The 12,329-nt window shown below is 36.7% G+C and overlaps 1 protein-coding gene across 3 annotated transcripts in view; it reads left to right on the forward strand.

The window, feature by feature from the left end:
* The window catches only part of INPP5A (inositol polyphosphate-5-phosphatase A), a 238,279-nt gene that overhangs the window by 155,131 nt on the left and 70,819 nt on the right, over positions 1 to 12,329 (forward strand). For all 3 annotated transcript variants that reach the window (XM_072039961.1, XM_027460798.3, XM_072039962.1), the window contains exon 9: positions 10,090 to 10,174. In XM_072039961.1, the coding sequence (XP_071896062.1) occupies positions 10,090 to 10,174 (85 nt within the window). The remainder of the gene's footprint in view (positions 1 to 10,089; positions 10,175 to 12,329) is intronic.

Consider the following 12,329-nt stretch of genomic DNA (forward strand, 5'->3'; position numbering starts at 1 on the left):
ACTATTATAACAAGCCTTTCTGGTGTTTGTTATTCATGTTGTAAATAAAAGATCTCTTTTTTTCTGTCATGTCAAACATAAATCTGTAAAAGCAGAAACTGGTTTTCAAGCAAAGATCTAATTGGAGAATTAGCAATCCAGAACTTTAGTAACTTGTAGAAACATGTCACTTAAACAAAAAAACGTGTGGATATGCTAAGTCACACTTCAATTTGCCTACCTAATGTGAGCAGAATTGTGTCTCTTTCAAAAGAGATGTTAAAAATATAAAGCACTGAAACTTCCTGGAGGTTTTTTGTTGTTGTTGTTGTTGTTGCTTTTTTTGTGTGTGTGTGTGTGTGGTGTTTTTGTTTGTTTGTTGTGTTGTTTTTTTTTTACAATAGTTTTCACAAAGACAAACTCACTGTCTAATGCTGTGGATTGCAGTAAAGGATTTGCCAAGTCTGCTTGTGAGGACTCTTAAGACTTCACCTCATCTTTTATAAGGGTTTTGCTCCTTTGTACCTGTTTTCCATTAATAGGTTCTCCTGGAGCTGCCTCAGCTGTGTACCCCGTCTCTCTAGCAGAATACAACTGATGTAACTACAGGCTAGACTGGATGTAGTATGAAAAGATAATTTGAGTAATTAAACAGAGACAATTGAAGAGAAGAGAGAAAAACTCTTAAAAAAGAAACCTGAAGCAGTGGCTGAAAATAACTTGTGGCCAGTTTGATTTTTCTCTCAAAGTGCCTTTATATAAGAATTGCAGGGCATGTCACATTCCCATTGGATTATTTTTCTCTTTTTACTGTAATTTGTTCCTTAGAGATTTGGAGGCTAGATAAAGAGCAGTCATTAGTGTCTAGCTAAAGGTGACGCTCACATCAGCATTCATTGTGGTTTGTGCCTTTTGAAATGTTCTATCGTATAGTCATATAATCTTCCAGGATAGCTATGATTTAATTAAAAAGAATCTATATGGGCTGTTGATCCAATTTTTATTCATTTGCAGAGAAATGAAAATAAATTGCTATTGTGATTTTATTTACAAGCCACTGAATGCTCACTGTAAAATGATGCTATGAGCTGATAGTTATAAAACGAAGAAATGGTTGAAAGAGCTCCATTCTGCTACCATTTGAGTCTATGGGCACTAAGTGAATAACCATCTTTCATCGTTTGTACTCCCATAGGGAAGGTAGGATCACTGTAGGAGAATGGTTGTTTTCTTTTGTGAGCTGTGTTCTGGAAAGACACAGATTATGTTTTACAGGTAAATAACCATATGCAAGTTGCAGCATTTTTAGCTGCTTGTCTGTGTGTCTGTACAAGTGCTGAACTACCTGTAGATGGACTTTGCAGAAGTTCTTCATGAACTGGCAGGGAACTGCGGTAACTGCTTCACATTTAATGAAAGCCTCTTTACATTTCTTCCGTCAGTGTATGGTTTAAGTTGCAGTTAAGATGTCTCAGTTTCTTACTGCAAAAAAGGATTGGTCCTGCAGTCTCTGTATCCACCAGAATTTTCCTTGGTCAAATGCTAGCAGCTCTGATTTTTCAATCTTTTGAAAGAGAGGATTTTTCCTTCTCTTTAGCACTTCAAATATTTCTGTCATGTCACCCTTTGTTTTTTTCCTTTAACTAAGTAGTCCACTGTAGTGTGATTTTCAAAGGATTAAATGCCCAAGCTAATGATTAAGTATGTAAAATATGTTACTTGATAGCTTTTTTTTTTTTTTTTTACATTGAGCATTTCTGAGTCCTTTGCAAGTGAAGGCTTTAACTTTCTGTGTTTCTAATAATTTGTATTAGGCTTTTCTAGAGCGGGGTTGTTTTTATTTTTGATTCACACTCTGTCTGAGCCTAGTTGGCTCCCCAGGCAAGCAGATGATAACATGTTGGTTTCAGTTGCTAGCAATGCCCAGTGGTGTGATACGGCTGGCGTCCTGTCACCTTCTGCTGCCCCCTCTACCCATGTAGCCATCCCCCAGAGGCTGGGCAGGGAAAGGCACCTGTGGCCAGTCTTGGGAGGGTATGGCAAGGTACAAATCTTCCAAGATTTCATAATTTTTCTGCCACTGTTCCCACTGGTGAACTGTCTCAGAGGTACAGTGCCTGTCTTTGGAATTTTTCTAGAGTTATCATAAAAAATACTTTTCCCAGATTTTAAAGAGTTAGAGGATCAGTGTGCTATTGCCGTGGATCCTAGTTGTTTTAAGGCTTGCCGTCAGCACTTTTAGCACTAAGTGAACACAGGGTTTGTTTTATTCTACCACATCCAAGCTGTGCAGAACTGTAAACAAGAATTGCTGTGTGTCAGTCTTTATGCAGATGAAGACATGGCAGTTATCTGCTGTCTGCTTATGACCAAGTGTTACCAACACTGAGGGGATTCAGAAGTTGTGTGTAAGAATTTTAGTCTTCCATGATAAAAGATTCAAAAAGACATGTGGTTTCTGTTTTTTTCTTGTTGTTTTCTTTTACATCAGTTGGAGAATGAGAAAATTTCTTTGTAATGGAACGCCAGTGCCGTAGTATTGTATTTTCCTGTAGCAAAATTGACAAGTACTTACATCATTATACATGGCTGCTATTTCATTAGGCGAATGTCAGTGTCAGGTAAGATCATGGTTTTATCAATATAATGAAAATACCAGTCAAGTGAGGAAAAAGTCACAATTTTCCAGCTCTAAAAATTGATTTTTATTGCTCTTCTTGTAATCCTTTCTTTGGATTAAGTATTTATTATTGATGTGGTCTTTCTTTTAATCTTAATAGATGCTGACATTGTAATTAATTAAAAAATACAGCATTTTTGCCCAAATGGCACTATATTGAAATTAAAAGTGAACATCACATATTAGTTAAACAGCCCTGGCAAATGCCTTGAGTGCTAAGATGATTGCCTAAGCTTCTTGACAATTCCCTTCATCTTGCTGTGTGCTGCTTGACCTTTTGAGATGTTTTGGTGTTATTAATAGGTTTGAGCCATTATATCCGAAAGAACAGGGCACAAAAATATGATAAAGTTTATCTTTCTAATGACAGTGCTACAACACCTTAGGCATGCCAATGAAGTCACTTGCTTCATGTCTTTTGAGGCACACTTACACATTACCCAGGTAACTTTTATTCAGGAAATTATGTTTTTTTCTGGAATTCGTCTCTCAATACGTACCTGGGAATGCAAGGTGATGCAAGCTGAGTGCTGACTGTACTGCAGAAGGGAAGCAATGCTCAGAAGAGCTGACAAGGTCCTGTCTTTCAAAGTTCTCTCTAAAGCTTTTGGTGGAGAGGTTGCGATTGTTTAGTGAGAATCTGCCCAGGCCACTTCTTGAGGTGTGGATGTGCAAGCTGAACTTTCTGTCCAAAACTTAAATGGAAAAAGTAATAAGGATAGGAGTAACAGAAATCTGACAGACCAAGTAGCAATCCTGTGCCTTTTTTTGTTGTAGCCAAAGCCTAACATTTCCAGTCTCTTGATCTTCAGTGTCAACACGGCGGTGTTGTAGAAGACAATTTTCACTGTCGTCGTTCCAGGCCTTTCCACCAGAAGTCACTGCAGGAGTTGTTATTACCTCTGGCACTGTAGATCTATGTAAAAGAAAGTGCATGTAACCTTCTTATCCATAGTTCTCCTGCTGCTTTCATACTACCTCTTAGCTTCCACCAACGGGACAGTCAGGTCACTTTCTGCTTTTATTTTATCCCATTCTAAACGTTCTCCTCTGGGGTAAGATCCTTGCTTGCCATGCAAGCTGTGCATGCCCTCAGCCAGGTGCAGGGCTCCACGGAGGGGCACAGGCCAAGTGGCATCCATGCTCCCCAGTGAGCCTGCGGGCAGCCCCACGGTGCCAGGCTCCTGGCAGTCCCTGGGCACTGCACCCATCCATCAGCTGAAGCATGGAAAGGTTTTACTGTCTCAGGAAGAGGCTCAGGTATGCCAGTATTGATTTTACTGAATTTGGATCAAAATAACCATTGGTCCAGAGCTGTGCTTAGATTAACGGTTAACAATATGAGCAGTTTAACCTGAGAAATGATTGCTGCAGCTAGACTGAGCTGTCGTGTAGATAGCTGTTTGTGACTTTTATCATCCTTTAGTTAGGAAAGGGCACTATATATAGGCAATCACATTTTCCCTGTAAAAGCAGCTTTCATGTCTTTAATCCTTCTGAATGAATAATATACCAAAATATAGAGATTGCAAAAGGGTAACTTCTTACCTCATAAGTTGTATGAGAGATACAGAAGCTCTCATACGAGTTAGTATTTAGCTTAAACACATTTAGTTATTACATAAATGTGCTCACTGAATAAAATATGGGTTGACCTTTGGATTGTTTCTTCCCAAACAACGTGACAGTGTCCCTCCTTCTCCTCCATTCAGCCTGCTTGGCAGAGCTGTGAGTTTTTTTGTTTTGTTTTGTTATGTTATTGTTGTGTTTTGTTTTTTTTTTTAAAAAAAAAAAAAAGAAAGAAAAGAACCCTCAAGCCCTTCTTTTCAGCGGTGTCAAGTCAGGATGAATTGGCCAGGGAAGCATGTTTATAGACTGTGTGAAGAACTTTGTCTTTGTGTGGGAACGCTGGTGACACTGGTATGGCTTGCCTGAATGAACTGCGATGACGCGGCTAATAAGGTGTCCTGCTGAGTGCCGCCACAGCCTTTCTCAGACCTCCCACTTAATGCCATTCAGCTCCAGCTCAGTGTAGCTAATTTTTCCCATTCCCTCAATTCTTTAGGCCCCCTTACAAACAGAAAAGTCAACTTTCACACCGTGGAGAAGATAAGTGCTTTAGGAAATAATCGTGTAAACAGAATGTTACCTTCTGACCTGATGCTGATACCTTGGTCTGGGACAAAACCCAGCTGGCTATTGCATTAGACATGGCTATTAAAGGAATAATGCTGCTGATCCTCCTTACAAAGTGCCCTGAGAAATGGTTTAGCCAAATCACAGTGCCTCTTGTCACACTGAATCATGTTCAGCTGCTCTCTTCCATGATCAAATTGCTGATATTTAGATGCTCCCTTGTCTTCTCCTTTCTGGTGACAGTATGGGAGGGGGATAAGTAGGAAAGGAAGTATAAGTCTATGCTGTTTCTGCTTGCCCTAGTATTTTCTGGCTGAATTTCAATGTTGTGAAACATGCATACAGTACACCATATCACTTTTACAGAAGAGGGTACATTTCATAAAGTATCTTTATTTGCAGTGACTGAGTACTTCAAAATGGCAAAACTAAATTACAGAAGGATTTCAATGATTCCAATAACATGGAACTGTTCATTTTAAGATCACACTAACAGATTCATTTAGTTATTTCATGTAGAGAATAAATTTAATAACTAGCCCCAGATCTCCAGGAGTATCAGGAAGAAGAGGAACCTCTACCTCTTATTTATTTGAGTCTTGATAAGAATATGACATCCTCATAAAGAGCTTTGAATCAACTTAACCTTCACAGTCCTTTTAGTTGATACTGTCACCCAGACTTAGAGGTACACCCTTTCACTGAAGTAACTTGACATATACTGGGTTCTAAGACCAAACCCTGAACATTTGCTTTTACTGTGGCATTTGTTTGATTTTTTTTAGGTTTGCCAATTGCATGGGTCTGTGGTCTGAACTGGGAGGTGTGATCACACATACAGGCAGTTTAGCTCAAACTGAAGCTGTTAAGCTTCATTGCTCAGATGGTTTGAGCATTTTCTCATAATTCTCCTGGTACATCCGAAATAACAGACAGGTTTTGTCAGAGATCTTTTGGAAAATGTGTGAGGGGGCTACTGGGCTACAAAGCATTGATCAGTAGTAGGTAGCTTTCCTAGAAGTCCTACTGAGAACAGAGTGACTACATGTCCAGTGTAGCACCAGTAACCTTTCTGGCTTTGTAATGTAGTTGCTGATAGCCAGTGTAAGACAAACCGCAGTTATTGGACCACAAAAAAAAAAAAAAAAAAAGTTAAACATTTATTTTTCAGCAAACAAATTGCTATAGTAATTTCACATTAATTTCTACCCTTACCAGTGAAGTTTACTCCTTCCTTATAAACAGAGTGAACCATGGATCTGAGACATCAAAACATTTAAGCATGTGACTTTGACTGGAAACGTTACTTGAAAGTTACAATTGCTTGAATGTTTTATTCTTGTACTGTTGTGTCACGTCTAAAAAGCTATTCAGCACTGATTTAGAAACCATCTGTGGATTGCTTTTCTCTTCTGAAAATACAACAAATTTTAAAAAGAACCAGAGAATAGTCCAAGCAGTCCAAAAGACTTTCAGTGTTGCACCATGACTTAAAGATGTAGAATTAGTTGGAAATAAGCAAAATAGTTAAGGTAATGTGTTCCAAGTGTGAGGAAATGCTCATCTGATGATATTATCAAGGATTTCTTATGCAATTTTAAGCACTGTGTATTTGGAACTAGTAGAAGAGAAATCATCTATGGCATTTATTTTTGCACACTTTAGAGTTTAAGGCGGTCAGCAATAAATCCTGTCATAGGTGGGAATTTTTTCCAGTGGTCTGTATTTACCATATTCTATTTGTTATTTTGATTTCTAAATTGCACAGAAGTTTTTGGTTTTGGTTTTGGTTTTCATGTTATATGTGCAAATAAACTTTTTTCATAAGCAATACCTTCTGCAGCAAGAACAAAGGATTAGAATAGCAAAAATGTTCTTCAAGCCATTACAGAGGAAAGACATCTCTTTCTGTAAGGGAAGACTTGTAGTCTGTTTGAAAAGTTTTCTGTATTATTTGCGTTGGGTATGTCATGATTGCCTATAATCTCTTAACAGCCTGGTATGGTCACAATAAACAGCACAGTTTGTTGACAAAAGTTAAGTACTTGTGGCTTCTCATAAGTTATGAAATTTTTACCTGAAAGCCACCTATTTTGTTACAAGCTATTTAGAAGAGTTGTACAGGAATGTATAGAGTCTTCAAGAACATTGAAGCCCTTCTGGATAATCTAATAGTCAGCAAGTACAAGATAAAAGAAATAGCGCTAGGTCCTCCCAATAAAAGCATTAAATTAGTGCTGGTGACATAGGTTGGCTGCTTTCTTTTTATATGATTCAAATTTATCTCTCCATTGACTGATTCATGGCAACATTTTTAAGGGATTATTTGATTCATGGTTAAAGCAAGGGTATTGTTTTAGCAACGAATAACAAAGTAAATAGCATAGATTTTGAAGCCTTCCTACTTCATTTGCAAGTGCTCTTTCTTAAAAAAGCAAATATAGTCTTTTGAGTTCTCATTTACTTTTACACTTTATTAGCTATATATTTGTGGCTTAGAATGCAGAAACAAGGAATGGAACTTTTTTTTTTTTTCAGTTCTTGCTCCAGGCCTAACACCTTCTTTGTGCATCCTTGGTCCTGGTGAAACTGTTTTTCATGGTACAGTGCACAAGTTCTATCCAAATCCCCCTAATGCTGGATGTTATTCCTGCATTGCTGCTGGGAGAGGAAATATTGCTGTACTTTTCTTTATTGCTGTCTCCTTTGCTAACTTGATTCTGATTCTAAAAGCATAATTGAGATAGTTCTTGTGCTATTGATTCAATGGAATTACAGGCACCAGTAAGTATTTCAAATTAGAGCTATCAGAGTACCACACTGCTGAAATAATTCTAAAATTTGGGAATTCTTGAACTAATAATAAGTCCCAGTGTCCAGGATAGCATGTGACAAACATAAACATCTAGTTGAGTCATTTAAGGCATTTTTATTGTTAGGTATCCCAGGTCATTTAATAAGTACATATACATGTATATGCCTTGTACCACTGTTGTTAATTTTACTGTACGCCTAAATTTCACCACTTGTGAGAAGGAGATACATCGGAAGCCACTTAAACATCATTCTTGAGAAGTAATATTTAGACTATTTTATTTCAATCTGTATTGAGATACTTTTTCTAAAATATCCATCAAGAGAAACTACAAGGGGAGCTACTGGTTAAAACTATCCATTTTAAAGCTGGCATTCATTTGTATGCAAATCATGTGTAAATCAAGTAATGTATAAAACTATGAAATGACTGAATTTTAATTAATTGTTCAGAAGCAGACTAATAAGCTGTTTTGTTCATCAGTAACTGTTTGAGGTTTTTCAAGTTAATTTGGTTAGCAGACATTTTAACTGCCTATTTTTGGAACAGACTGTTTATTCGGAAAATCTATCTTTGCATAATATAATCTCAGACATCATCCTCATAATATCAATTTGCTTTGAGAGGCCTTCTCTAGACCTTGATGTCATTCCTGCAATATCTCTCAGGTTTTTGTCAGCAATAAATGGCAATGGGCAAAGGGATATGAATCAGGAAAGTTGCTGCAGAAAAATCGGTTTTTCTTATGTACAAGTTGCATAGCAGATCTAGCAATTGTAGTATTAGCAGATTAAGGTAAAGTAAATGGTTTAACTTTTAAGTTCTCGTTTTCCTTTAATGTGCCAGGAGGGCACTAATCAAACTAATGTTACGTACAGGTCAAGAATGACAGGTTTTTCTTGATGCTTGCTAGGAGTTGACAGTAGACAGTATTTATTAACAGTACCTGCAATAATTTGTCAGCTGAATGGAGGATTTGAGATTTTCATACCAGAAAAGTCTTTACAAGAGTTTTCACTTCAGATGATCACTACCTTAGGTCCAATGCACATTAATTTTTCAATTGAATAATGTTCCTTATGCAATAGATTACAGTGAACTAAAAATGTGAGATAGTATAAACGAAGATAAAAGGAGTAGTATCTCACTGTAAATCCAATGTTGTATCTTTCTTTACAGCTTTGAAATATCTAAATGGATGTAATGCATTGAAAGGTTTAAAACCATTTAAAATGAATGCCTCCTTTCTGGGCAATGTTGTTCCAGAAGGCCTGCTTACTGTGTACTGCTTTGTCATTACTTACCTATCTATTTGCATTCCTGCCTCTTTCTCATTTGGGGTTTCTGGCATCATAGTGCTTACATATTTATATATTCCCAGAATGTACATAATGTATTGCCTTGCATTTCTTCCTTATTTCTTATATACTGTGCATCTAGTGTGTCAGTCCATTTTTTGTGGGTTTTGTCTGTGTATTTTATTTGTAGCTGTAACAGTCACATTTCACTCCATATCGTCCTTGGCTACTGATGGGAAATTAATTGTATTGATTCTTGTTTTGAAATTAAGCTTGACTCATTGGATTTCTGAATGTCAAGATCTCTGGAACCAAGTAAAACTGCACATTGTTAGGAGTACCAAACAGGTGTTACTAATAATAGATAAACTAATAATACAATAACAATTTTTAATAACACAAAATTTGTAAGATGAACAATAATGTCTCATTTCCTTGTTTATTACTGAGCAAAGGCTTGAGAAAAGAGTTAATCTTTATTCTGCATCTGGAAAGATCACCTTTTAGGTGTTAGCTACAATCTCAGTGAAAATTTGCTTTCAAGATAAGAGAACTGCCTTTCAGAGAACCATAGATAAGCTAGGAAAAAATGTGTAGTTTAATCAGCATCAGTAATGTTTAGCACTAATAAATCACTCTTTTTAAAGTCCTTAGAGTATTAACAAATGCTAGTAAATGCTATGATCACAATCTTACAGATACATAAATACACAACACAGAATTGAAGGTAGGTGAATTCTGAATTTACTACTAATTTGGAGTTCCTAATTTAGTTGCCCAGCCCAAAGCACATATACTTAACTTTTCAAAGGTGTGGAGTACCTCTAGGATGCCCTCAAGGTTTCTCTCTTGCCCAAGTGCTGGTTTTGTATTGATTTTTTACTAACTTCTGCAAACTAGCATTCCTCTAGATTGTTCTTTCAGACAGATAGGGGAATTCAAATGCGTTATTTTAATGCGGTTGGACACAGTTGCCTGAGCAAGGACAATCAGTCCAAAAACATGGTTAATGTATTGAGAAGATTGTTTCAGTATAAGCTGATAGTTTTGATCATTCCAATAATTATTTCTAAGGTAGTACTTAGAAGTAAGATATGCGCGTTTGTACATGTTCACATATACATAAAGCTGAATGGCAGTTCTGTTTGTGTTTTGTTTTTTTGTTTTTTATTTTTTTCCAGAATTATAGATCAGCGGTTTGAGAAAGTTTCATATTTCGTCTTTGGAGATTTCAATTTTAGACTGGATGCCAAAGCAGTAGTAGAGGTAGGACTTTCATTTTTCATTTTCATTTTTGTGGAAATGTTAAAAGTGACTTAATGAACTAATCTTAATGTTAACATCAAGCTTGGCTAAGAATACTGTCAACAAGAACATCTGACAGGTACCTAGAAATGACTGTGCTGGGAAACTGCTGAGGAAATTGAGAAAAACATAGTTAACATCAGCATTTTTTCTAAGTAGTGGTGTGTAAAGTGTTTCTTACATGTAGAGTGAGATGTAAATGCGAATGGCCTTAAGAGTCCATACTACCTGTTTATGGTCCTGTGTATAGAAATGGGAAAAACATGGCTACCCATCTGAGATGAGACTTGGAGTCTTCACATTGCATAGAAGAGTCTCTTTCATTGATAGGCATCTTTGAAATCTCTTTTAGCTTCAGCAACGGATACCACATTTGTATTGTATGTTTGTGACTTTTGTCATACATTTGGAGCTCACAGTGAATCTCACAATCTTTTACTGTAATTGGTGGGGGAAAAAATGAGAAATTTCCTAAATTTCTGTAATAGAATTCAACACTTTAAAAATAAGAACAGACATTGGTGCAAACCTTTGTGACAGTAATATCTGAGTGTGGAAGGGTGAGTGGAAGGTTTGTATAAAGGCAAAGGGAATATAGTAAACCTTTTTCATCATGAGTTGAGATTACCTTGACCTCACTGCTAAAGTTCTGCTCCAGGTAGCTTGGGGTCAAAAATAATATCTATGTTGAAAAACAGTTAATCTCATGGATTTCCCACTTTTCTCAGAGTAGCTGCAGTGTCTTTTTGGTGTCCTTGGGGATAGGCATGTATCTTCTAAACCAAAAGCTTTTATTTTGTAAATCAAGTAGCAGGAAGTAAGTAAGCAGCCTGTATGTCAAAGGCTGGATACCTTTCATACAGGTACAGTACAGCTCTCATTCCTTACATGATGATTAGTCCTTCATCTGTTGAAAAATACGAGTTTGACAGCACAGTATATGTAGCTAATAACTTCCTTCTCAGAATCCTTTAGACATTGTAGTCATTTAACCAACAAACGTAAAGCATAAGTGAACATGAACTCAAGTCACTGATATAGAATATTCAGCTTCATATCATGAACATATAATAAAGACTAAATCCTGCCCTCTGGCGCTGTTGTTCCCATAGTTATCATCAATGTTATAGGCAACTTGTTTTTGAAATGTCTGGTTTTTTAATTCACTAGTAGTGCAGTATTATTGAGAATGTGTAGTCTGAGAACATCTCTATCAGTCATGGTCCAGCAGAATTATCTTTTACACCCTGCATTGACAAAGAGCACTGTAAGTTTTTCCAAACGTTGTGCCTCGCAGTTTGCAGGACTGAACCTGCAAGAATGCTTTCTTTATTAACAATAAATTAAGACCTCTACTTTTGTATTTGTGAGCTTCAAAGCAGTTTGCTCCTAACAAAATAACATCACTAACCACATAGGATGCATACTGAGTGTATTGCACAATGGTAAGGTGGTAAGGGTACAGGAGATTCACAATCCTGACATTGCACTTTTCATCTTACAAAATGCTGCACCAATGTCAATTAATGTTGTTATACATGAGTACACAAGGTTATGTAAAAGGTGTGATTTGAAGATGAATGAAACTCTCTTACCCATTCTTCCTAGATAAAATGTATGCATGTGTGAGTTCAAAAAATGTTAGAGTAATGCACATTTTCTGTTGTTTCTGTTGTTTTATTTGACAAGTAGCATATCCCGTTAAACAGAACTTGACTCAGCTAGATCATATAATGAGAGACCAATTGCAACATCAGTTAAACATAATTAAAGTTGGTCTAGAAACTTCCACTTCCACATATACATATGCAATTAAAGTTGCATTAAGTCTGCATTTGGTACAGTTTATAAACTGGTATGTCAGAAGATACAAAAGATTTAAGAAACGTATGGCCCATGCAGTTTACTACACAGAAGTGGTGGTACAAGCTGAATGTCTTTGCCAGCATCTTGACACCAGAACTGTCACGAATGAATCAATAGTAAGTGTGTAGCATACTGTTTTGACAATAAAGTCTTGGCACCGATGAAACTGATCAGTTTCTAAAGTATAATTTGGAAGCTTGGAGTTACATACCACCTCTAGTAGGTATTGTACCAGATAGGACTTAATGGT

This window comes from Anas platyrhynchos, chromosome 6, assembly GCF_047663525.1.
Source record: "Anas platyrhynchos isolate ZD024472 breed Pekin duck chromosome 6, IASCAAS_PekinDuck_T2T, whole genome shotgun sequence".
In the NCBI taxonomy this organism is placed as follows: Eukaryota; Metazoa; Chordata; class Aves; order Anseriformes; family Anatidae; genus Anas; species Anas platyrhynchos.